We start from the raw sequence: 27,517 nt of genomic DNA, 5'->3' as shown, positions 1-27,517 counted from the left end.
AATGACGATGTAATCATTATCCCTCCTTCTCTCTCTCTCTCTGTGTGTGCAGGTGAGTCTCTCTAATCCCAGGGGCTAACAGTCTATGTATAGTCCTACTGATCCACACTAAACTACTACCTACCACCACTAATAAACTACTACCTACCACCACTAATAAACTACTACCTACCACCACTAATAAACTACTACCTACCACCACTAATAAACTACTACCTACCACCACTAATAAACTACTACCTACCCCCACTAATAAACCACTACCTACCCCCACTAATAAACTACTACCTACCACCACTAATAAACCACTACCTACCCCCACTAATAAACCACTACCTACCACCACTAATAAACTACTACCTACCCCCACTAATAAACCACTACCTACCCCCACTAATAAACTACTACCTACCACCACTAATAAACTACTACCTACCACCACTAATAAACTACTACCTGCCACCACTAATAAACTACTACCTACCACCACTAATAAACTACTACCTGCCACCACTAATAAACTACTACCTACCACCACTAATAAACTACTACCTACCACCACTAATAAACTACTACCTACCCCCACTAATAAACCACTACTTATCACCACTAATAAACTACTACCTACCACCACTAATAAACTACTACCTGCCACCACTAATAAACTACTACCTGCCACCACTAATAAACTACTACCTACCACCACTAATAAACTACTATCTACCACCACTAATAAACTACTACCTACCACCACTAATAAACTACTACCTACCACCACTAATAAACTACTACCTACCACCACTAATAAACTACTACCTACCCCCACTAATAAACTACTACCTACCACCACTAATAAACTACTACCTATCACCACTAATAAACTACTACCTGCCACCACTAATAAACTACTACCTGCCACCACTAATAAACTACTACCTACCACCACTAATAAACTACTACCTACCACCACTAATAAACTACTACCTACCACCACTAATAAACTACTACCTGCCACCACTAATAAACTACTACCTACCACCACTAATAAACTACTACCTGCCGCCACTAATAAACTACCACTACCTCTTCTCCTTTGTAGATCACAGTTATACAGGAAGAGGATTCTCCTTTATAGATCACAACTATACAGGAAGAGGATTCTCTGAACTTCATGACCCCAGTAAACGTCAGTCTACACAGACAGACTAACAGACACTGATACTGACACACTGATACTGACACAATGGAGAAAGGCTTAAGAGCTATGCATTAATCAGTTCTTTCATAGAGGATCACATGACTGCAGAATGAATACAGGGATTGTCATAGCCTTATTGTGTTGTGTGTGTGTGTGTGTGTGCGCGTGCTCCTGTGCATGCGTAACTGCGTGCTTATGACTAATTGTCAGTGTGTAAGAATCTGACAGAGAAGTAGGTCTATCTTTATCTCAGATGTCAGCCAGGCCTATATCTCGATCCCTCTCTTTACAGATGTAGGATCTTAATTTGAGCCAGTTTGCTACAGCAGGAAAATAATCCTGCAGCAACAGGAAATGTGAATTATTATGTGGATAATAATTAACGGATATTTTTTTGTAGGTGTTAACCTGTCTGGGCTAGGGGGCAGTATTTTCACGGCCAGATGAAAAACGTACCCAATTTAAACAGGTTACTACTCTGGCCCAGAAACTAGAATATGCATATTATTAGTAGATTTGGATAGAAAACACTTTGAAGTTTCTAAAACTGTTTGAATGGTGTCTGTGAGTATAACAGAACTCATATGGCAGGCAAAAACCTGAGAAAAAGTCAACTAGGAAGTGGAGGATCTGAGAATTGTAGTTCTTCTTTCTAGTCCCTTTCGAAACTACAGTATCCGTGGGGTTACATTGCACTTCCTAAGGCTTCCATTGGCTGTCTAAAGCCTTCAGAAAGTGGTTTGAGCATTCTCCTGTCACTGGGCAGATAATAGGAGCTCAGTTCATGAGTGGACTGCCTGGCAACAAAGGGATTGGATATGCGCGGTCACGCGAGTGCGCCGTTCCTTCTTTTTCTCCTTGAATGAATACTCTATTGTCCGGTTTGAATATTATCGCAATTTTACGTTAAAAATACCATAAAGATTGATTTTAAACAGCGTTTGGCATGCTTCTAAGTACGGTAATGGAACATTTTGACTTTTCGTCTCTGGTACCGCACTCGCGCATTATGCCTTTGGATAGTGCTCTGAACGCACGAACAAAACGGAGGTATTTGGACATAAATATGGAGTATTTCGAACAAAAACAACATTTCTTGTGGAAGTAGCAGTCCTGGGAGTGCATTCTGACGAAGATCAGCAAGGGTAAGAGAATATTTCTAATACTAATTCTGAGTTTAGGTTGCCCCGAACTTGGCGGGTGTCTGTATAGCTTTCTGTGATGGCGAGCTATGTACTCAGAATATTGAAAAATTTGCTTTCTCCGTAAAGCTATTATAAAAGCTGACACAGCGGTTGCATCCAGGAGTAGTCTATCTATAATTCTTTAAATAATTGTTATATATTTTGTCAACGTTTATGATGAGTATTTTTGTAAATTGATGTGCACATTCACCGGCCGTTTTGGTGGGAATACATTTTCTGAACATCATGCGCCAATGTAAAATGCTGTTTTTAGATATAAATATGAACTTCATCGAACAAAACATACATGTATTGTGTAACATAATGTCCCAGGAGTGTCATCTGATGAAGATCGTCAAAGGTTAGTGCTTCATTTAGCTGTGTTTTGGGTTTTATTGACACATGTCCTTGCTTGGAAAATGGCTGTGTGATTATTTTTGTCTATGTACTCTCCTAACATATTCTAATGTTTTGCTTTCGCTGTAAAGCCTTTTTGAAATTGGACAATGTGGTTACATCAAGGAGAAGTCTATCTTTAAAATGGTGTAAAATAGTTGTATGTTTGAGAAAGTTGAATTATGACATTTTGTTGTTTTTGAATTTGCCGCCCTGATATTTCACTGGCTGTGTCCCGCAGGTGGCGTCCCACGTAGCCCATAGAAGTTAATACCCTTTTTGTTAGGGAAAATCAAGTCTGACATTTTAGAGTGGAAATTACACACTTCAGAAGCGTTTTTAACCTTGAATACACTACACGCTTGCATTTTGTACTGTGCAGGAAAATTCTCAGTAACAAAAGAGTGATCGAATTAAGATCCTACATCTGTATGTGTTTATGTTTAACACAGAGAAGACCTCACCCTCTGCATGAGTTCATCCCAGCGTGTGTTGAAGGCCTCAGCCTCTCTGTATGTGTCACGTCCTGGCCAGTATAAGGGTTAATTGTTATTGTAGTTTGGTCAGGACGTGGCAGAGGGTATTTGTTTTATGTGGTTCGGGGTGGTGTTTTGGTAAAAGGGCGTTTGATTTAGTATTTCCGGGTTTTTGGTTTATGATCTATGTTTATGTAATTCTATGTTTAGTCTAGGTAGTCTGTTTCTATGTAGAGTTAATTGGGGTGGACTTCCAATTGAAGGCAGCTGTGTGGTGTTGCCTTTGATTGGAAGTCCTATATTAGTTGGGTGTGTTTGTCTCTGTAATTGTGGGAGATTGTTTCTTGTTTTGCTGAGTGAGCCTTTCAAGACTGTGTCGTTGTTCGTAAGTTCGTTTTGTTGTTTTGGTGTTCACTTAGTTTGTAAATAAATACACAAGAAAAGCATCAACATTCCTGCTGCGTTTTGGTCCTCCTTAACCGACGACAACCGTGACAGTATGTGTTTATGTTTAACACAGAGAAGACCTCACCCTCTGCATGAGTTCATCCCAGCGTGTGTTGAAGGCCTCAGCCTCTCTGTATGTGTTTATGTTTAACACAGAGAAGACCTCACCCTCTGCATGAGTTCATCCCAGCGTGTGTTGAAGGCCTCAGCCTCTCTGTATGTGTTTATGTTTAACACAGAGAAGACCTCACCCTCTGCATGAGTTCATCCCAGCGTGTGTTGAAGGCCTCAGCCTCTCTGTATGTGTTTATGTTTAACACAGAGAAGACCTCACCCTCTGCATGAGTTCATCCCAGCGTGTGTTGAAGGCCTCTAGTTTGTGCTGGATCAGCTGATCCAGGACTCCTCCGTCCATCAGGGTCTGAGACAGCTCTCTGATCTGGTTCCTCCCATCTTCAGGGTGACGCAGCAATGTGTCCAGGGCCTGGACACACACACACACACACACACACACACACACACACACACACACACACACACACACACACACACACACACACACACACACCCTTTAGTTTAGGCCAATCAGTGTCCAGTATATTCACCCTCCCTCTGTCTGGGCCTGGTATCACTAATACAGAGATAGATATGACTGACTCTGGGCCGTACCTGGTATCACTAATACAGAGATAGATATGACTGACTCTGGGCCGTACCTGGTATCACTAATACAGAGATAGATATGACTGACTCTGGGCCGTACCTGGTATCACTAATACAGAGATAGATATGACTGACTCTGGGCCGTACCTGGTATCACTAATACAGAGATAGATATGACTGACTCTGGGCCGTACCTGGTATCACTAATACAGAGATAGATATGACTGACTCTGGGCCGTACCTGGTATCACTAATACAGAGATAGATATGACTGACTCTGGGCCGTACCTGGTATCACTAATACAGAGATAGATATGACTGACTCTGGGCCGTACCTGGTATCACTAATACAGAGATAGGTATGACTGACTCTGGGCCGTACCTGGTATCACTAATACAGAGATAGATATGACTGACTCTGGGCCGTACCTGGTATCACTAATACAGAGATAGATATGACTGACTCTGGGCCGTACCTGGTATCACTAATACAGAGATAGATATGACTGATTCTGGGCCGTACCTGGTATCACTAATACAGAGATAGGTATGACTGACTCTGGGCCGTACCTGGTATCACTAATACAGAGATAGATATGACTGACTCTGGGCCGTACCTGGTATCACATGGTGTTTACTTGATAGCTACCTACACAAATAGCTAGCTAGAACAAAGTGTTAATAAGATTAAAATTCATTAAAAAGATTTAAGAGCAATACAAATAAGAATATGGTATGACTGACTCTGGGCCGTACCTGGTATCACTAATACAGAGATAGGTATGACTACCTCAGGACAAATCTTAGGGAAAACAGTTTCTCTCTTTTGGGTTTTGACATGAACCATGACCAGAGGCTGTAGCTGCTGCCATTATTGGTCAATAGCTGCAGTCTGAAGGCTGATGAATAGAGCCCCCCAGGAAATATATAATGACAGAGAGAGTGTGGTGAACCCCTAGGAGAGGGTCTGTCAGTGGTGAAAGGTCAACGATGAAAGGTTAGAGGTGGCTCACATCAAGGGCCTCAGAGAGCTCCTCTGCTCCCCCCTGGATGCTGTCTGTCTCGTCTAGCTTCTGCTCCAGCTGGTCCAGCCAGCCGTTCTCCTGCTCCAGGTAGGACAGCAGCTCACACCAACACGCCCACACCTCCTACAGTCCAGGGGAGAGACAGACAGAGAGGGTCAAACAGAAAGAAAGAAAGAAAGAAAGAAAGAAAGGAGAGTGAGTGTGAGAGAGAAATGGTCTGTGTGTGTGACAGAGGGTGAAATGTGTCCAGTGAAAGTAGATGAAAACAGATAAGAGAGAAACAAAGACTCATTGATATTCTGTTAGGTTTCGTCTACAGATTGTACTATGTGTTTGTAATCGTACCAGGAACATTGATTTTGTGAGGTGAGAGCTCCACGAAGGGCAGGATTAGAGAGGTGAGAGGGAGTGAAGTGTGTGTGTGTATGTGTGTGTGTGTGCCTGCCTGTGCTCATGCCTGCGTGTGTGTGCTGTACTATCCGGTATCTGTCCAATATTTGTCCGGTATCTGTCCGGTACTTGTCCAGTATCTGTCCGGTACTTGTCCAGTATCTGTCCAGTATCTCTCCAGTATTTGTCCGGTATCTGTCCAGTATTTGTCCGATATCTGTCCAGTATTTGTCCGGTATCTGTCCAGTATTTGTCCAGTATCTGTCCAGTATCTGTCCGGTATCTGTCCGGTATCTGTCCAGTATCTGCCCGGTATCTGTCCGGTATTTGTCCGGTATCTGTCCAGTATCTGTCCAGTATCTGTCCGGTATTTGTCCGGTATCTGTCCAGTATCTGTCCAGTATCTGTCCAGTATTTGTCTAGTATCTATCCGGTACTTGTCTGGTATTTGTCTAGTATCTATCCGGTACTTGTCTGGTATTTGTCTAGTATCTATCCGGTACTTGTCTGGTATCTGTCCATTATCTGTCCAGTATTTGTCTAGTATCTATCCGGTACTTGTCTGGTATCTGTCCAGTATCTGTCCAGTATCTGTCCAGTATCTGTCCGGTATCTGTCCGGTATCTGTCCAGTATCTGTCCGGTATCTGTCCTGTATCTGTCCGGTATCTGTCCGGTATCTGTCCGGTATCTGTCCAGTATCTGTCCGGTATCTGTCCAGTATCTGTCCAGTATCTGTCCAGTATCTGTCCAGTATTTGTCCTGTATCTGTCCAGTATCTGTCCAGTATTTGTCTAGTATCTATCCGGTACTTGTCTGGTATCTGTCCAGTATTTGTCCAGTATCTGTCCAGTATCTGTCCGGTATTTGTCCAGTATCTGTCCAGTATCTGTCTGGTATTTGTCCAGTATCTGTCCGGTATTTGTCCGGTATTTGTCCAGTATTTGTCCAGTATCTGTCTGGTATCTGTCCAGTATCTGTCCGGTATCGTACCTCCAGGGTTTTACACTTGCCGTCCAGGCGGCTGCAGAGTCTCTGGTAGTTAGCGGTCAGCACGACCAGCTCTGCCTTGAGGGCATCGTGGGCGGCCGGAGGGGCTTTGGAGATGAAACTGTTCACAGAGTCAGTCAGCAGCTTCACCTTCAGCTCTTTAGAGTGGACCTCCTCTTGACCCTTCTACAGAGAGAACAGAGAGATAGAGAGAGATTAAGAAAGGGGAGGAGAGAGGAGGAGGTAGGAGTGAGTGAGAGACAGATAGAGAGAGAAGAAGAGAGGGGAAGGGAGTGAGAGACAGATAGAGAGAAATAAAGAGAGGGGAGGGAAGAGAGAGTGAGAGACAGAGAGAGAGATAAAGAGAGGGGAGGAGAGAGGAGAGGGAGGAGAGAGTGAGAGACAGACAGAGAGAGATAAAGAGAGGGGAGGAGAGAGGGGAGGGAGGAGGGAGTGAGAGACAGAGACTTTTGTGAGTGTAATGTTTACTGTTAATTTTTTTATTGTTTATTTCACATCTGTTTATTATCTATTTCACTTGCTTTGGCATTGTAAACATTTGTTTCCCATGTCAATAAAGCCCTTAAATTGAATTAAATTAAAGAGAGGGGAGGAGAGAGGGAGAAGTGAGACAGAAAATGTGAGGGTACAAGAGGGGAGAGAGGGTAGGAGAGGGGGGAGAGAGAGGAGGGATAGAGAAAACAGAGATAAAAAGATAAAGATGAAGAGATACAAAGAGCGCAGAGAGAGAGAAAGAAAGAAAGATAAAGAGATGGCAGGAGGGAGAGAGAGAGCACAGTGGAGGGAGACGAAAGAGAGATGAAGAGATGGCAGGAGAGAGAGAGAGAGCACAGTGGAGGGAGACAGAAAGAGAGATGAAGAGATGGCAGGAGGGAGAGAGAGAGAGAGAGAGCACAGTGGAGGGAGAGAGAAAGAGAGATGAAGAGATGGCAGGAGGGAGAGAGAGAGCACAGTGGAGGGAGACGAAAGAGAGATGAAGAGATGGCAGGAGAGAGAGAGAGAGAGCACAGTGGAGGGAGACAGAAAGAGAGATGAAGAGATGGCAGGAGGGAGAGAGAGAGCACAGTGGAGGGAGACAGAAAGAGAGATGAAGAGATGGCAGGAGGGAGAGAGAGAGCACAGTGGAGGGAGACAGAAAGAGAGATGAAGAGATGGCAGGAGGGAGAGAGAGAGCACAGTGGAGGGAGACAGAAAGAGAGATGAAGAGATGGCAGGAGGGAGAGAGAGAGCACAGTGGAGGGAGACAGAAAGAGAGATGAAGAGATGGCAGGAGGGAGAGAGAAAGCACAGTGGAGGGAGACAGAAAGAGAGATGAAGAGATGCTTATCTTACTGCTCTTTGTTTTAGAAATGCATGACTGCCAACAAAAGTTATTGAGCTGAATTAAAGAGGATAAAGAGAGGGGGAATGAGGGGGAGAGAGGGAGGGAGATGATCAAAGGGAGGGAGGGAGGGAGGGAGGGAGGGAGATGAACAAATGAAGGGAGGGAGGGAGGTGAACAAAGGGATAGAGGGAGATAGAGAGAGGGGGGAGGGAGGGAGAGTGTTGGAGGCAGGTCAGTGCTTAGATTAGGGTCAGAGTATGGTTTGGGTGAGTGCCCAGGATTGGCTATAGGGAAGTTTGGCCATAAGGATGGATGATTGGTCCCCCCTCCCAACACACACCCTACCTTGAGTTCCTCCACAGCCTTGCGTAACTCCTCGGGGGTCTGGTAAGTGAAGTCTCTCTCCAGATAGTCCTCCTCAGCCTGAGTGATCCACTCCTGCATCTCAGCCATCTCCTTCCTCAGGCTCATGGTCTTGTCCAGACCCCCCTTCAGAGCAGACTTCTTAGCATAGGCCTGGACACACACACACACACACACCATGAATACACAATAACAACAGATGATATGTCAGGACAGGGATGGATGGAATCAACGCTTGGGTGGGTACGGTGTGTGTGTGTGTGTTTGATCGTGATCGTGTGTGTGTTTGATTGTGTGTGTGTGTGTTTGATCGTGTGTGTGTGTGTGTGTGTGTGTGTGTGTACCTGTTTGCAGATTATCTCCCACATAGCGTTCAGCTCATCGAGCTCCTTCTGCAGTTGGATGGCGAATGCTGGCTCCGCCTCTGTCTTCAGAGACACGCCCACCTCATTGATGCCATTCAGACTGGGTTGGATGGTGTGGATGTCATTCACCAGGGCCTAGCCAATCCCAACAGAGACACAGGGGATATGATTAATAGAAATGGATGTGTGACAGAGAGATGTTCACTTGTACTGTATTTACTAGGCTGTATGCCTTAGGGTTCATTTACTGGGCTGTATGCCCTAGGGCTCATTTACTGGGCTGTATGCCCTAGGGTTCATTTACTGGGCTGTATGCCTTAGGGCTCATTTACTGGGCTGTATGCCCTAGGGTTCATTTACTGGGCTGTATGCCCTAGGGTTCATTTACTGGGCTGTATGCCTTAGGGTTCATTTACTGGGCTGTATGCCTTATGACTCATTTACTGGGCTGTATGCCCTAGGGTTCATTTACTGGGCTGTATGTCTTAGGGTTCATTTACTGGGCTGTATGCCTTAGGGTTCATTTACTGGGCTGTATGCCCTAGGGTTCATTTACTGGGCTGTATGCCTTAGGGCTCATTTACTGGGCTGTATGCCCTAGGGTTCATTTACTGGGCTGTATGCCTTAGGGTTCATTTACTGGGCTGTATGCCTTAGGGTTCATTTACTGGGCTGTATGCCCTAGGGTTCATTTACTGGGCTGTATGCCCTAGGGTTCATTTACTGGGCTGTATGCCTTAGGGTTCATTTACTGGGCTGTATGCCTTAGGGTTCATTTACTGGGCTGTATGCCTTAGGGTTCATTTACTGGGCTGTATGCCCTAGGGTTCATTTACTGGGCTGTATGCCCTAGGGTTCATTTACTGGGCTGTATGCCTTAGGGTTCATTTACTGGGCTGTATGCCTTAGGGTTCATTTACTGGGCTGTATGCCCTACCGCTCATTTACTGGGCTGTATGCCCTACCGCTCATTAACTGGGCTGTATGCCCTAGGGCTCATTTACTGGGCTGTATGCCCTACCGCTCATTTACTGGGCTGTATGCCCTACCGCTCATTTACTGGGCTGTATGCCCTAGGGCTCATTTACTGGGCTGTATGCCCTACCGCTCATTTACTGGGCTGTATGCCCTAGGGTTCATTTACTGGGCTGTATGCCCTAGGGTTCATTTACTGGGCTGTATGCCCTAGGGTTCATTTACTGGGCTGTATGCCCTAGGGTTCATTTACTGGGCTATATGCCCTAGGGCTCATTTACTGGGCTGTATGCCCTAGGGGTCATTTACTGGGCTGTATGCCCTAGGGTTCATTTACTGGGCTATATGCCCTAGGGTTCATTTACTGGGCTATATGCCTTAGGGCTCATTTACTGGGCTGTATGCCTTAGGGTTCATTTACTGGGCTGTATGCCCTAGGGTTCATTTACTGGGCTGTATGCCCTACCGCTCATTTACTGGGCTGTATGCCCTACCGCTCATTTACTGGGCTGTATGCCCTACCGCTCATTTACTGGGCTGTATGCCCTAGGGTTCATTTACTGGGCTGTATGCCCTAGGGTTCATTTACTGGGCTGTATGCCTTAGGGCTCATTTACTGGGCTGTATGCCCTACCGCTCATTTACTGGGCTGTATGCCTTAGGACTCATTTACTGGGCTGTATGCACTAGGGTTCATTTACTGGGCTGTATGCCTTAGGGTTCATTTACTGGGCTGTATGCCTTAGGGCTCATTTACTGGGCTGTATGCCCTAGGGTTCATTTACTGGGCTGTATGCCCTAGGGTTCATTTACTGGGCTGTATGCCTTAGGGTTCATTTACTGGGCTGTATGCCTTAGGGTTCATTTACTGGGCTGTATGCCCTAGGGCTCATTTACTGGGCTGTATGCCCTACCGCTCATTTACTGGGCTGTATGCCCTAGGGCTCATTTACTGGGCTGTATGCCTTAGGGTTCATTTACTGGGCTGTATGCCCTAGCGCTCATTTACTGGACTGTATGCCCTAGGGCTCATTTACTGGGCTGTATGCCTTAGGGTTCATTTACTGGGCTGTATGCCCTACCGCTCATTTACTGGGCTGTATGCCCTAGGACTCATTTACTGGGCTGTATGCCCTAGGACTCATTTACTGGCCTGTATGCCCTACCGCTCATTTACTGGGCTGTATGCCCTAGGGCTCATTTACTGGGCTGTATGCCCTAGGGCTCATTTACTGGGCTGTATGCCCTAGGGCTAATTTACTGGGCTGTATGCCCTACCGCTCATTTACTGGGCTGTATGCCCTAGGGCTCATTTACTGGGCTGTATGCCTTAGGGCTCATTTACTGGGCTGTATGCCCTAGGACTCATTTACTGGGCTGTATGCCTTAGGGTTCATTTACTGGGCTGTATGCCTTAGGGTTCATTTACTGGGCTGTATGCCTTAGGGCTCATTTACTGGGCTGTATGCCCTAGGGCTCATTTACTGGGCTGTATGCCTTAGGGTTCATTTACTGGGCTGTATGCCCTAGGGTTCATTTACTGGGCTGTATGCCCTAGGGTTCATTTACTGGGCTCTATGCCTTAGGGCTCATTTACTGGGCTGTATGCCCTAGGGTTCATTTACTGGGCTGTATGCCTTAGGGTTCATTTACTGGGCTATATGCCCTAGGGTTCATTTACTGGGCTGTATGCCCTAGGGTTCATTTACTGGGCTGTATGCCTTAGGGTTCATTTACTGGGCTGTATGCCCTAGGGTTCATTTACTGGGCTGTATGCCCTAGGGTTCATTTACTGGGCTGTATGCCCTAGGGTTCATTTACTGGGCTGTATGCCCTAGGGTTCATTTACTGGGCTGTATGCCCTAGGGTTCATTTACTGGGCTGTATGCCTTAGGGCTCATTTACTGGGCTGTATGCCCTAGGACTCATTTACTGGGCTGTATGCCTTAGGGTTCATTTACTGGGCTAAATGCCCTAGGGCTCATTTACTGGGCTGTATGCCCTAGGACTCATTTACTGGGCTGTATGCCTTAGGGTTCATTTACTGGGCTGTATGCCTTAGGGCTCATTTACTGGGCTGTATGCCCTAGGGCTCATTTACTGGGCTGTATGCCTTAGGGTTCATTTACTGGGCTGTATGCCCTAGGGCTCATTTACTGGGCTGTATGCCCTAGGGTTCATTTACTGGGCTGTATGCCTTAGGGCTCATTTACTGGGCTGTATGCCCTAGGGTTCATTTACTGGGCTGTATGCCCTAGGGTTCATTTACTGGGCTGTATGCCCTAGGGTTCATTTACTGGGCTGTATGCCCTAGGGTTCATTTACTGGGCTGTATGCCCTACCGCTCATTTACTGGGCTGTATGCCTTAGGGCTCATTTACTGGGCTGTATGCCCTAGGGTTCATTTACTGGGCTGTATGCCTTAGGGTTCATTTACTGGGCTGTATGCCTTAGGGCTCATTTACTGGGCTGTATGCCCTAGGGTTCATTTACTGGGCTGTATGCCCTAGGGTTCATTTACTGGGCTGTATGCCCTAGGGCTCATTTACTGGGCTGTATGCCCTAGGGTTCATTTACTGGGCTGTATGCCTTAGGGTTCATTTACTGGGCTATATGCCCTAGGGCTCATTTACTGGGCTGTATGCCCTAGGGCTCATTTACTGGGCTGTATGCCCTAGGGCTCATTTACTGGGCTGTATGCCCTAGGGTTCATTTACTGGGCTGTATGCCCTAGGGCTCATTTACTGGGCTGTATGCCTTAGGGCTCATTTACTGGGCTGTATGCCCTAGGACTCATTTACTGGGCTGTATGCCTTAGGGTTCATTTACTGGGCTGTATGCCTTAGGGCTCATTTACTGGGCTGTATGCCCTAGGGCTCATTTACTGGGCTGTATGCCTTAGGGTTCATTTACTGGGCTGTATGCCCTAGGGTTCATTTACTGGGCTGTATGCCTTAGGGCTCATTTACTGGGCTGTATGCCCTAGGGTTCATTTACTGGGCTGTATGCCCTAGGGTTCATTTACTGGGCTGTATGCCCTAGGGTTCATTTACTGGGCTGTATGCCCTAGGGTTCATTTACTGGGCTGTATGCCTTAGGGCTCATTTACTGGGCTGTATGCCCTAGGGTTCATTTACTGGGCTGTATGCCCTAGGGTTCATTTACTGGGCTGTATGCCTTAGGGTTCATTTACTGGGCTGTATGCCTTAGGGCTCATTTACTGGGCTGTATGCCCTAGGGCTCATTTACTGGGCTGTATGCCTTAGGGCTCATTTACTGGGCTGTATGCCCTAGGGCTCATTTACTGGGCTGTATGCCCTAGGGTTCATTTACTGGGCTGTATGCCTTAGGGCTCATTTACTGGGCTGTATGCCCTAGGGTTCATTTACTGGGCTGTATGCCCTAGGGCTCATTTACTGGGCTGTATGCCTTAGGGTTCATTTACTGGGCTGTATGCCCTAGGACTCATTTACTGGGCTGTATGCCTTAGGGTTCATTTACTGGGCTGTATGCCCTAGGGTTCATTTACTGGGCTGTATGCCCTAGGGCTCATTTACTGGGCTGTATGCCCTAGGGCTCATTTACTGGGCTGTATGCCCTACCGCTCATTTACTGGGCTGTATGCCCTACCGCTCATTTACTGGGCTGTATGCCCTAGGGTTCATTTACTGGGGTGATGTTTAGTGGTCACAATTCCTCTGCTAATAATAGAGAGTTGCCAGGTGAGAGAAGGTGAATGACAGGTTGCCAGGTGAGAGAAGGTGAATGACAGGTTGCCAGGTGAGAGAAGGTGAATGACAGGTTGCCAGGTGAGAGAAGGTGAATGACAGGTTGCCAGGGGAGAGAAAGTGAATGACAGGTTGCCAGGTGAGAGAAGGTGAATGACAGGTTGCCAGGGGAGAGAAGGTGAATGACAGGTTGCCAGGTGAGAGAAGGTGAATGACAGGTTGCCAGGGGAGAGAAGGTGAATGACAGGTTGCCAGGGGAGAGAAGGTGAATGACAGGTTGCCAGATGAGAGAAGGTGAATGACAGATTGCCAGGTGAGAGAAGGTGAATGACAGGTTGCCAGGTGAGAGAAAGTGAGAGACAGGCTGCCAAAGAGAAGGTGAAAGAAGGTTGCCAGGTCTTACAGTGCACTGCTCCAGCTGTTTCTGCAGGGCCTCTGAGTCCCCCAGTGCTGGCCACTCCTCATTCAGGAACACGTCAACATCAGCCATCCACTTCCTCAGAGTCTTCACGTCATTCTGAGAGACACAGACAGATAGGTTGACAGACAGCACAGAACTGACAATGTGCTTAGTCATTTATAGGCGCACATGCAAACAAAGTTAGAAACATGTCAGTGTCACCCATCCACTTCCTCTGTGTCTTCACATCATTATGCAGACACTAACAGCAAAGTCCACATTGATATTGTCCTCCTTACTGTCATTTACACTGGAACATATGGTACACTCACTCACAGATCTATATCTCTTCATCTCTGTCTCTATCTCTTCATCTCTATCTCTTCATCTCTGTCTCCATCTCTGTCTCTATCTCTGTCTCAATCTCTTCATCGCTGTCTCTATCTCTTCATCTCTGTCTCCATCTCTGTCTCAATCTCTTCATCTCTGTCTCCATCTCTGTCTCTCTCTGTCTCTATCTCTTCATCTCTATCTCTTCATCTCTGTCTCCATCTCTGTCTCCATCACTTCAATGCAATTCAATTCAATTCAATTCAAGGGGCTTTATTGGCATGGGAAACATATGTTAACATTGCCAAAGCAAGTGAGGTAGATAATATACAAAACAAAGTTTCATATCTGTCTCTTCATCTCTGTCTCTTCATCTCTGTCTCTTCACCTCTGTCTCTTCATCTCTGTCTCTTCATCTCTGTCTCTTCATCTCTGTCTCTTCATCTCTGTCTCTTCATCTCTGTCTCTTCATCTCTGTCTCTTCATCTCTGTCTCTTCATCTCTGTCTCTTCATCTCTGTCTCTTCATATCTGTCTCTTCATATCTGTCTCTTCATCTCTGTCTCTTCATCTCTGTCTCTTCATCTCTGTCTCTTCATCTCTGTCTCTTCATCTCTGTCTCTTCATATCTGTCTCTTCATATCTGTCTCTTCATCTCTGTCTCTTCATCTCTGTCTCTTCATCTCTGTCTCTTCATCTCTGTCTCTTCATCTCTTCCTCCCTCTCTCCATCCCTCTCTCTCTAGCTCGCTCTCCCTCTCCCTTGTTCTACTCGCTCTACCTCTATTTCGCTCTCTTTCTAGTCTCTCTCGCTCCCTCTCACCCTCTCTCTCGCAGCACCCCCCCACCCCCCTCCAACCCCACGGTACCTGGAACTGCAGTAATTTAGCCATAAGCTCTGTTATCTTGGTGGCCTGTTCCCCCAGCGTTGAGGACAGGCGTCTCCAGCGAGTCATGATGCTGTCCATCTCTGTCCTGTACTTGTGACTGATCTCTGGAGGGGCCTTCTGAAAAACCTGGTCCACTGTAGACGTCAGGTAGTCCACCTCACTCTGGTGCTCTGCAAGCGCAACCTGCATTACCTGTGGGGAAGGACATGGAGATGGTTGTACTCAATACAGGGTGAATCCAAACTTTCACATTTTCACTGAAGTCTCTTATTGATATCAATGTATGATTAAGAGAAAATGTTAGTTATGATTTGGCCATATGAGGACTTTTTGCAGGATAGTTATTTTAATTCCATGGACGCTAGCCACCCAGAGGGGGCACTGATGGGAAGATGCAGATAGGAGTTTTTTGGGGGGGAGCACAGAAATAAATCCCCCCGTGGTTTTTTATTCATTTTTGGTTGATGGAGGTTAATGCAAACCAGAGGCAGCTGAAGAGTAGCTTTGAGGACTATGTCTGAAGTCCAAATGGACCCCTAGCCCCTCTGCCCTCTCTGTCTAGGCAGAAGGGCCTGGTGACCCCTAGCCCCTCTGCCCTCTCTGTCTAGGGAGAAGGGCCTGGTGACCCCTAGCCCCTCTGCCCTCTCTGTCTAGGGAGAAGGGCCTGGTGACCCCTAGCCCCTCTGCCCTCTCTGTCTAGGGAGAAGTGCCTGGTGACCCCTAGCCCCTCTGCCCTCTCTGTCTAGGGCAGGCCTGGTGACCCCTAGCCCCTCTGCCCTCTCTGTCTAGGGAGAAGGGCCTGGTGACCCCTAGCCCCTCTGCCCTCTCTGTCTAGGGAGAAGGGCCTGGTGACCCCTAGCCCCTCTGCCCTCTCTGTCTAGGGAGAAGGGCCTGGTGACCCCTAGCCCCTCTGCCCTCTCTGTCTAGGGCAGGCCTGGTGACCCCTAGCCCCTCTGCCCTCTCTGTCTAGGGAGAAGGGCCTGGTGACCCCTAGCCCCTCTGCCCTCTCTGTCTAGGGCAGGCCTGGTGACCCCTAGCCCCTCTGCCCTCTCTGTCTAGGGAGAAGGGCATGGTGACCCCTAGCCCCTCTGCCCTCTCTGTCTAGGGAGAAGGGCCTGGTGACCCCTAGCCCCTCTGCCCTCTCTGTCTAGGGAGAAGGGCCTGGTGACCCCTAGCCCCTCTGCCCTCTCTGTCTAGGGGAGAAGTGCCTGGTGACCCCTAGCCCCTCTGCCCTCTCTGTCTAGGGCAGGCCTGGTGACCCCTAGCCCCTCTGCCCTCTCTGTCTAGGGAGAAGGGCCTGGTGACCCCTAGCCCCTCTGCCCTCTCTGTCTAGGGAGAAGGGCCTGGTGACCCCTAGCCCCTCTGCCCTCTCTGTCTAGGACAGGCCTGGTGACCCCTAGCCCCTCTGCCCTCTCTGTCTAGGGAGAAGGGCCTGGTGACCCCTAGCCCCTCTGCCCTCTCTGTCTAGGGAGAAGGGTCTGGTGACCCCTAGCCCCTCTGCCCTCTCTGTCTAGGGCAGGCCTGGTGACCCCTAGCCCCTCTGCCCTCTCTGTCTAGGGAGAAGGGCCTGGTGACCCCTAGCCCCTCTGCCCTCTCTGTCTAGGGAGAAGGGCCTGGTGACCCCTAGCCCCTCTGCCCTCTCTGTCTAGGGAGAAGGGCCTGGTGACCCCCTAGCCCCTCTGCCCTCTCTGTCTAGGGAGAAGGGCCTGGTGACCCCTAGCCCCTCTGCCCTCTCTGTCTAGGACAGGCCTGGTGACCCCCTAGCCCCTCTGCCCTCTCTGTCTAGGGAGAAGGGCCTGGTGACCCCTAGCCCCTCTGCCCTCTCTGTCTAGGGCAGGCCTGGTGACCCCTAGCCCCTCTGCCCTCTCTGTCTAGGGAGAAGTGCCTGGTGACCCCTAGCCCCTCTGCCCTCTCTGTCTAGGGAGAAGGGCCTGGTGACCCCTAGCCCCTCTGCCCTCTCTGTCTAGGGGAGAAGGGCCTGGTGACCCCTAGCCCCTCTGCCCTCTCTGTCTAGGGAGAAGGGCCTGGTGACCCCTAGCCCCTCTGCCCTCTCTGTCTAGGGAGAAGGGTCTGGTGACCCCTAGCCCCTCTGCCCTCTCTGTCTAGGGCAGGCCTGGTGACCCCTAGCCCCTCTGCCCTCTCTGTCTAGGGAGAAGTGCCTGGTGACCCCTAGCCCCTCTGCCCTCTCTGTCTAGGGAGAAGGGCCTGGTGACCCCTAGCCCCTCTGCCCTCTCTGTCTAGGGCAGGCCTGGTGACCCCCTAGCCCCTCTGCCCTCTCTGTCTAGGGAGAAGGGCCTGGTGACCCCTAGCCCCTCTGCCCTCTCTGTCTAGGGAGAAGGGCCTGGTGACCCCTAGCCCCTCTGCCCTCTCTGTCTAGGGAGAAGGGCCTGGTGACCCCTAGCCCCTCTGCCCTCTCTGTCTAGGGAGAAGGGCCTGGTGACCCCTAGCCCCTCTGCCCTCTCTGTCTAGGACAGGCCTGGTGACCCCTAGCCCCTCTGCCCTCTCTGTCTAGGGAGAAGGGCCTGGTGACCCCTAGCCCCTCTGCCCTCTCTGTCTAGGACAGGCCTGGTGACCCCTAGCCCCTCTGCCCTCTCTGTCTAGGGAGAAGGGCCTGGTGACCCCTAGCCCCTCTGCCCTCTCTGTCTAGGGAGAAGGGCCTGGTGACCCCTAGCCCCTCTGCCCTCTCTGTCTAGGGAGAAGTGCCTGGTGACTCCTAGCCCCTCTGCCCTCTCTGTCTAGGGCAGGCCTGGTGACCCCTAGCCCCTCTGCCCTCTCTGTCTAGGGAGAAGGGCATGGTGACCCCTAGCCCCTCTGCCCTCTCTGTCTAGGGAGAAGGGCATGGTGACCCCTAGCCCCTCTGCCCTCTCTGTCTAGGGAGAAGGGCCTGGTGACCCCTAGCCCCTCTGCCCTCTCTGTCTAGGGAGAAGGGCCTATCGGTCAATTGGAGATTTGGGACTTTTTATTAAGGACTTTTTAGAGCACAGAAAGTTCAGTGTTGGCTATCAGGTTAATGGTAGCCGGAGGCTGATGAAGACAGATGAATAATCAAAATATGTACGTTAGAACTGTCTGGGAGTCAGCCAAGACAAGTAGGCTAGAAAATCATGACAACTTGAGAGAGTGGGTTTACCCTTTAACAAACAAACACTAGATAACATTATTGTTCATACTATGTGTGGCGGTGTGACGATGTGAAAACAATCAATGCTCAAACAAAACACACAACATTAGTTTGACTGTTTAGCCAATAAGGGGCAGTATCCCCTCCCTCCCTCTCCATCCTGTTGGGTCAATACTAGGGCTCACTAATGAAGCTATGAGATATAACGGCCTCAGGGTAAATGTCTCCTGGAGAATCACAGGACAGAGAGAAGAGACAGGTGTTCATCTCCAGGTTTCTGACAGTAATCATTGCCAGTGGTGGTAGGTAGCCTCTCTGGGTCTGTATGGTTAAGACTTTAACTTTAAAAAGATGTCTAGACGCAGAAAGAGACATCAAAGTATAGGCCTATAGGCATTTTCATTCTGGGGAGGGATCAAGTAGTTTAGTATTGGCGTGAACACCTTTATATCCATCGTAATGAGAGATATTGATAGTGTTTATTATAATATCCAAGAACAGTAACTGAGGACAAGGTTAGAAAAAATGTATCGTAACGATTATATTTTAGCAAATTACTATGCAGAGATGTTCTACTGACTACCCCTAGATAGCACGGAGAAGGGAGAAGATTCCACCCAGCTGCCCTGTGAGGTAGAACATCCTAACTAAGATTCCATCCTGCTGCGCTGTGAGGTAGAACATCCTAACTAAGATATCACCCTGCTGCCCTGTGAGGTAGAACATCCTAACTAAGATTCCATCCTGCTGCGCTGTGAGGTAGAACATCCTAACTAAGATTCCATCCTGCTGCCCTGTGAGGTAGAACATCCTAACTAAGATTCCATCCTGCTGCGCTGTGAGGTAGAACATCCTAACTAAGATTCCATCCTGCTGCGCTGTGAGGTAGAACATCCTAACTAAGATATCACCCAGCTGCCCTGTGAGGTAGAACATCCTAGCTAAGATTCCATCCTGCTGCCCTGTGAGGTAGAACATCCTAACTAAGATTCCATCCTGCTGCCCTGTGAGGTAGAACATCCTAACTAAGATATCACCCTGCTGCCCTGTGAGGTAGAACATCCTAGCTAAGATTCCATCCTGCTGCCCTGTGAGGTAGAACATCCTAACTAAGATATCACCCTGCTGCCCTGTGAGGTAGAACATCCTAGCTAAGATTCCATCCTGCTGCCCTGTGAGGTAGAACATCCTAACTAAGATTCCATCCTGCTGCCCTGTGAGGTAGAACATCCTAACTAAGATTCCATCCTGCTGCGCTGTGAGGTAGAACATCCTAACTAAGATATCACCCTGCTGCCCTGTGAGGTAGAACATCCTAGCTAAGATTCCATCCTGCTGCCCTGTGAGGTAGAACATCCTAGCTAAGATTCCACCCTGCTGCCATGTGAGGTAGAACATCCTAACTAAGATTCCACCCTGCTGCCCTGTGAGGTAGAACATCCTAACTAAGATTTCATCCTGCTGCCCTGTGAGGTAGAAGATCCTAACTAAGATTACATCCTGCTGCCCTGTGAGGTAGAACATCCTAACTACAGTGCCTTGCAAAAGTCTTCATCCCCTTGGCGTTTTTCCTATTTTGTTGCATTACAACCTGTAATTTCAATTTATTTTTATTTGGATTTCATGTAATGAACATACACAAAATAGTCCAAATTGGTGAAGTGAAATGAAAAACAATTACTTGTTTCAAAAAATTGAAAAATGTGAAAAAACGGAAAAGTGGCGCATGCATATGTACTCACCCCCTTTGTTATGAAGCCCCTAAATAAGATCTGGTGCAACCAATTACCTTCAGAAGTTACATAATTAGTTGGGTTATAAAAAAATATCCGAAACTTTGAACATCCCACGGAGCACCATTAAATCCATTATTAAAAAATGGAAAGAATATGGCACCACAACAAACCTGCCAAGAGAGGGCCGCCCACCAAAACTCACGGATCAGGCAAGGAGGGTATTAATCAGAAAGGCAACAAAGAGACCAAAGATAATCCTGAAGGAGCTGTAAAGCTCCACAGCGGAGATTGGAGTATCTGTCCATAGAGCCACTTTAAGCCATACACTCCACAGAGCTGGGCTTTATGGAAGAGTGGCCAGAAAAAAATAAGCAAACATGTTTGGTGTTCGCCAAAAGGCTTGTGGGAGACTCCCCAAACATATGGAAGAAGGTACTCTGGTCAGATGAGGATAAACTTGAGCTTTTTGACCATCAAGGAAAACGCTATGTCTGGCGCAAACCCAACACCTCCCATCACCCTGAGAATACCATCCCCAGAGTGAAGCATGATGGTGGCAGCATCATGCTGTGGGGATGTTTTTCATCGGCAGGAACTGGGAAACTGGTCAGAATTGAAGGAATGATGGATAACACTAAATACAGGGAAATTCTTGAGGGAAACCTGTTTCAGTCTTCCAGAGATTTGAGACTGGGACGGAGGTTCACCTTACAGCAGGACAATGAACCTAAGCATACTGCTAAAGTAACACTCAAGTGGTTTAAGGGGAAACATTTAAATGTCTTGGAATGGCCTAGTCAAAGCCCAGACCTCAATCCAATTGAGAATATGTGGTATGACTTAAAGATTGCTGTACACCAACGGAACCCATCCAACTTGAAGGAGCTGGAGCAGTTTTGCCTTGAGGAATGGGCAAAAATCCCAGTGGCTAGATGTGCCAAGCTTATAGAGACATACCCCAAGAGTCTTTCAGCTGTAATTGCTACAAAAGGTGGCTCTACAAAGTATTGGGGGGGGAAATAGTTATGCATGCTCAAGTGTTCTGTTTTTTTGGTCTTATTTCTTGTTTGTTTCACAATAAAAAATATTTTGCATCTTCCAATTGGTAGGCATGTTGTGTAAATCAAATGATACAAACCCCCAAAAATCAATTCTAATTCCAGGTTGTAAGGCAACAAAATAGGAAAAATGCCAAGGGGGGTGAATACTTACGCAAGCCACTGTATCTCAGGTTAAACTGGTTAAACTGATCTGACCTTGGATTTAAAGTCTCAGAGAACATCAATTTAGCACCAGAACTTAATGAAAACAACAAGGCCATAAAAAGTCTTAGTGTTTTTACGGGGTGATTCATTTTGTCACAATAACAAGGTAAAATGAGTCTTTTGTGTGTCCCAAATGGAACCCTAATCCTTATGAAGTGCACTAATTTTGGCCTATATCTGGTCAAAAGTAGTGCATTACATAGGGAACAGGGTACCATTTCGGACACAGCCTTAGTCCGTGGTGTGTGGCAGTAACCCTGGGACATCCATAGATAGAGAGAGGGAAAAACACTGATTTGATCCTCTGGGTTTTCCTCTGTCGTCAATAACATTTCTCCATTTCTCATAATTGCAGTGAGGCGCTGCTCTGCTCTGTTAGTGCTCTCTGAATGTAAAGCAGCAGAGAACAACTATTTATCCTGGAAGCCCTGCTGGCATCTCCTCATCAAGGATTACTGCACTTCCACTGAACTAGATCATGATGTGAAGCAGCCTCTTGTTTCTGGTCTTGTCTTGACTGTTAATATGTTGATTCAGTACGCGGGCTGTTCAACTAGGTTGCATTAACAGTGTGCAAGCAGAAATTGTTATGGGTGTTTTGTGGCAGAATCCTCATAATAAAACAGACAGCCACCCACCCAACCAGTCAGCCAGACACACAGCCAACCAGACATCCAGAGCGGTTCAGTACCTTGACATCCTTCAGTCTCCCCTCCATGGTAGGGTATTCAGTGACGGCTGTAGAGGGGATGGCTAGCCTCGCCTCACACTGCTGTAACCAGGCCAACAGAGTAGATACTGTCTCCTTATAGAGCACTGGAGGAAGGCTCTCCTGAACTGGAGGGAGAGATACAATAATGGTTAGGGGATGGAGGGAGGAAGGCTCTCCTGAACTGGAGGGAGAGATACAATAATGGTTAGGGGATGGAGGGAGGAAGGCTCTCCTGAACTGGAGGGAGAGATACAATAATGGTTAGGGGATGGAGGGAGGAAGGCTCTCCTGAACTGGAGGGAGAGATACAATAATGGTTAGGGGATGGAGGGAGGAAGGCTCTCCTGAACTGGAGGGAGAGATACAATAATGGTTAGGGGATGGAGGGAGGAAGGCTCTCCTGAACTGGAGGGAGAGATACAATAATGGTTAGGGGATGGAGGGAGGAAGGCTCTCCTGAACTGGAGGGAGAGATACAATAATGGTTAGGGGATGGAGGGAGGAAGGCTCTCCTGAACTGGAGGGAGAGATACAATAATGGTTAGGGGATGGAGGGAGGAAGGCTCTCCTGAACTGGAGGGAGAGATACAATAATGGTTAGGGGATGGAGGGAGGAAGGCTCTCCTGAACTGGAGGGAGAGATACAATAATGGTTAGGGGATGGAGGGAGGAAGGCTCTCCTGAACTGGAGGGAGAGATACAATAATGGTTAGGGGATGGAGGGAGGAAGGCTCTCCTGAACTGGAGGGAGAGATAAAATAATGGTTAGGGGATGGAGGGAGGAAGGCTCTCCTGAACTGGAGGGAGAGATACAATAATGGTTAGGGGATGGAGGGAGGAAGGCTCTCCTGAACTGGAGGGAGAGATACAATAATGGTTAGGGGATGGAGGGAGGAAGGCTCTCCTGAACTGGAGGGAGAGATACAATAATGGTTAGGGGATGGAGGGAGGAAGGCTCTCCTGAACTGGAGGGAGAGATACAATAATGGTTAGGGGATGGAGGGAGGAAGGCTCTCCTGAACTGGAGGGAGAGATACAATAATGGTTAGGGGATGGAGGGAGGAAGGCTCTCCTGAACTGGAGGGAGAGATACAATAATGGTTAGGGGATGGAGGGAGGAAGGCTCTCCTGAACTGGAGGGAGAGATACAATAATGGTTAGGGGATGGAGGGAGGAAGGCTCTCCTGAACTGGAGGGAGAGATACAATAATGGTTAGGGGATGGAGGGAGGAAGGCTCTCCTGAACTGGAGGGAGAGATACAATAATGGTTAGGGGATGGAGGGAGGAAGGCTCTCCTGAACTGGAGGGAGAGATACAATAATGGTTAGGGGATGGAGGGAGGAAGGCTCTCCTGAACTGGAGGGAGAGATACAATAATGGTTAGGGGATGGAGGGAGGAAGGCTCTCCTGAACTGGAGGGAGAGATACAATAATGGTTAGGGGATGGAGGGAGGAAGGCTCTCCTGAACTGGAGGGAGAGATACAATAATGGTTAGGGGATGGAGGGAGGAAGGCTCTCCTGAACTGGAGGGAGAGATACAATAATGGTTAGGGGATGGAGGGAGGAAGGCTCTCCTGAACTGGAGGGAGAGATACAATAATGGTTAGGGGATGGAGGGAGGAAGGCTCTCCTGAACTGGAGGGAGAGATACAATAATGCTTAGGGGATGGAGGGAGGAAGGCTCTCCTGAACTGGAGGGAGAGATACAATAATGGTTAGGGGATGGAGGGAGGAAGGCTCTCCTGAACTGGAGGGAGAGATACAATAATGGTTAGGGGATGGAGGGAGAAAGGGATCGAGGGCTGGATGGATGGATGGATGGATGGACGGACGGACAGACGTACGGATGGATGGAGAGATGGATTAATTCAATGACTGACTGCTTGATGGATCGATTGATTGATTAATTTAATGTGGAAGATCCATTGGGGATGTAAATATAATTTATCCACTAAAGATACTGTATGCGTTGCCTGTGAGCATTTGACTGTGTTGGTGTGCAGGCTCTACCACTTCACTATAATACACTATATACCCACAGCCCTTCTGGCCTGCTGTCAGGCTCTACCACTTCACTATAATACACTATATACCCACAGCCCTTCTGGCCTGCTGTCAGGCTCTACCACTTCACTATAATACACTATATACCCACAGCCCTTCTGGACTGCTGTCAGGCTCTACCACTTCACTATAATACACTATATACCCACAGCCCTTCTGGCCTGCTGTCAGGCTCTACCACTTCACTATAATACACTATATACCCACAGCCCTTCTGGCCTGCTGTCAGGCTCTACCACTTCACTATAATACACCATATACCCACAGCCCTTCTGGCCTGCTGTCAGGCTCTACCACTTCACTATAATACACTATATACCCACAGCCCTTCTGGCCTGCTGTCAGGCTCTACCACTTCACTATAATACACTATATACCCACAGCCCTTCTGGCCTGCTGTCAGGCTCTACCACTTCACTATAATACACTATATACCCACAGCCCTTCTGGCCTGCTGTCAGGCTCTACCACTTCACTATAATACACTATATACCCACAGCCCTTCTGGCCTGCTGTCAGGCTCTACCACTTCACTATAATACACTATATACCCACAGCCCTTCTGGCCTGCTGTCAGGCTCTACCACTTCACTATAATACACTATATACCCACAGCCCTTCTGGCCTGCAGTCAGGCTCTACCACTTCACTATAATACACTATATACCCACAGCCCTTCTGGCCTGCTGTCAGGCTCTACCACTTCACTATAATACACTATATACCCACAGCCCTTCTGGCCTGCTGTCAGGCTCTACCACTTCACTATAATACACTATATACCCACAGCCCTTCTGGCCTGCTGTCAGGCTCTACCACTTCACTATAATACACTATATACCCACAGCCCTTCTGGCCTGCTGTCAGGCTCTACCACTTCACTATAATACACTATATACCCACAGCCCTTCTGGCCTGCTGTCAGGCTCTACCACTTCACTATAATACACTATATACCCACAGCCCTTCTGGCCTGCTGTCAGGCTCTACCACTTCACTATAATACACTATATACCCACAGCCCTTCTGGTCTGCTGTTTGACTGCCTGCCAACTTTATATTACCCTCTCCCTGTCTGACTGTCTGCCCACATTGCATTATCCTTTTCTGTCTGCATTATCCTCTACCTGTCTGGGGGTCAGCCCACTCTGCATTATCCTCTACCTGTCTTGGGGTCTACCCACTCTGCATTATCCTCTCCCTGTCTGGGGGTCTGTCCACTCTGCATTATCCTCTCCCTGTCTGACTGTCTGCGGGTCTGTCCACTTGGCATTATCCTCGCCTTCTGACTGTCTAAGGGTCTGTCCACTCTGCATTATCCTCTCCCTGTCTGGGGGTCTGCCCACTCTGCATTATCCTCTCCATCTGACTGTCTGGGGGTCTGTCCACTCTGCATTATCCTCTCCCTGTCTGACTGTCTGCGGGTCTGTCCACTTGGCATTATCCTCGCCGTCTGACTGTCTAAGGGTCTGTCCACTCTGCATTATCCTCTCCCTGTCTGGGGGTCTGCCCCTCTACATTATCCTCTCCCTGTCTGGGGGTCTGCCCACTCTACATTATCATCTCCCTGTCTAGACAGGTATTTTTCTAGAGCAGCAGGCTCTGTCTCGCTCTCTGTATCTAGTCTGTCTCTGTCCCTGTTTCAGTCCATGAATTCATTATCCACTCACAGTCCACTCTGCATCGTTAGCTAGTTAACTGCTGGTCCACAGTTAGGTCTGTATGTATAGTATGCTAATGTTTTGTTTGTATTTCCTGTTTGTTTGTTGGGGGGCAGCCATGTATGAAAATGTAGAACGCTAAAGGAGAAGTGGTTGAATCGTTATTCTACTTTATGTGAATGCTTTAGTGATCAAAGTAATTATCAGGACTCCTGGCCTGTGAGACACAGGAGGTTGGTGGCACCTTAATTGGGGAGGATGGGCTCGTGGTAATGACTGGAGCGGAATCAGTGGAATGGTATCAAATACATCAAACACATGGTTTCCATGGTTTCCAGGTGTTTGATGCCATTCCATTCGCTCCATTCCAGCCATTATTATGAGCCGTCCTCCCCTCAGCCTCCACTGGAGTGAGAGTGCAAGTGAACGTGAGAGAGAATGTGTGTGTTTGTGTGTGTGAGGTGAGGATGGTTGAGCTGCAGTGAGGTAGTGAAAGGAGAACATAGTAGCTGTAATCACAATCACTGTTCCCTATAGGGGCAAACACTGAAATGTTCCTTGATGATAGTTGTACCACACAACACACCACTTACCAACATACTAAAATACACTCACACAACACACAACCTGCCACTTACCAACATACTAAAATACACTCACACAACACACAACCTGCCACTTACCAACATACTAAAATACACTCACACAACACACAACCTGCCACTTACCAACATACTAAAATACACTCACACAACACACAACCTGCCACTTACCAACATACTGAAATACACTCACACAACACACAACCTGCCACTTACCAACATACTAAAATACACTCACACAACACACAACCTGCCACTTACCAACATACTAAAATACACTCACACAACACACAACCTGCCACTTACCAACATACTAAAATACACTCACACAACACACAACACACAACACACCACTTACCAACATACTAAAATACACTCACACAACACACAACCTGCCACTTACCAACATACTGAAATACACTCACACTTACACAAGCACACAACACACACTAGCACACACACACTCCTCTCCAGCTGCTTTTGCACCCCCCGAAACACACACGCACACACACACACACACACACACACACACACACACACACACACACACACACACACACACACACACGGCGCAGACAGAGATGGTCGCCTCGCTTTGCGTTCTTAGGAAACTATGCGGTATTTCGTTTTTTTATGTGTTATTTCTTACATTGTTACTCCAGGTAATCTTAGGTTTTATTACATACAGCCGGGAGGAACTATTGGACATTACCAACATTAAGACCAGGAATACGACTTTCCCAAAGCGGATCCTCTGTTTGGACCACCACCCAGGACAATGGATCGGATCCCAGTAGGTGACCAAAAACAACGGCGCCGCAGAAGGGGCAGACGGAGCGGTCTTCTGGTCAGGCTCCGTAGACGGGCACATCGCCCACCGCTCCCGAGTATACTACTCGCCAATATCAGGTCTCTTGACAACAAGGTAGACGAAATTCGAGCAAGGGTTGCCTTCCAGAGAGACATCCGAGATTGTAACATTCTCTGTTTCACGGAAACATGGCTCACTCGGGATATGTTATCAGAGTCGGTACAGTAACCCTGTTTCTTCACGCATCGCATCGACAGAAACAAACAAGACGAAAGGCGGGGGTGTATGCCTTATGATTAACGAGTTGTGGTGTGATCATAACAACATACAGGAACTACAGGACCGCATTATCTACCAAGAGAATTCTCTTTGATTATAATC

At 47.9% G+C, this 27,517-nt stretch overlaps 1 protein-coding gene across 9 annotated transcripts in view; it reads right to left on the bottom strand.

Moving 5' to 3' along the window:
* dmd (dystrophin) overlaps positions 1-27,517 on the bottom strand; it is a 390,547-nt gene that overhangs the window by 161,625 nt on the left and 201,405 nt on the right. For 8 of the 9 annotated variants that reach the window (XM_045698261.1, XM_045698256.1, XM_045698253.1 and 5 more), the window contains 8 exons: positions 21,976-22,121; positions 15,142-15,354; positions 13,948-14,061; positions 8,821-8,976; positions 8,459-8,629; positions 6,772-6,954; positions 5,378-5,512; positions 4,036-4,185 (listed from right to left, as the gene is read on the bottom strand). In XM_045698261.1, the coding sequence (XP_045554217.1) occupies positions 4,036-4,185; positions 5,378-5,512; positions 6,772-6,954; positions 8,459-8,629; positions 8,821-8,976; positions 13,948-14,061; positions 15,142-15,354; positions 21,976-22,121 (1,268 nt within the window). Of the gene's footprint in view, positions 1-3,242; positions 3,296-4,035; positions 4,186-5,377; positions 5,513-6,771; positions 6,955-8,458; positions 8,630-8,820; positions 8,977-13,947; positions 14,062-15,141; positions 15,355-21,975; positions 22,122-27,517 lie in introns of those variants that run through there. The other variant, XM_045698263.1, reaches the window with a different exon arrangement.

This window comes from Salmo salar, chromosome ssa16, assembly GCF_905237065.1.
Source record: "Salmo salar chromosome ssa16, Ssal_v3.1, whole genome shotgun sequence".
NCBI lineage: Eukaryota > Metazoa > Chordata > Actinopteri > Salmoniformes > Salmonidae > Salmo > Salmo salar.
Note: the sequence above shows the minus strand (reverse complement) of the source record. Positions and strands in the feature narration are given on the sequence as shown.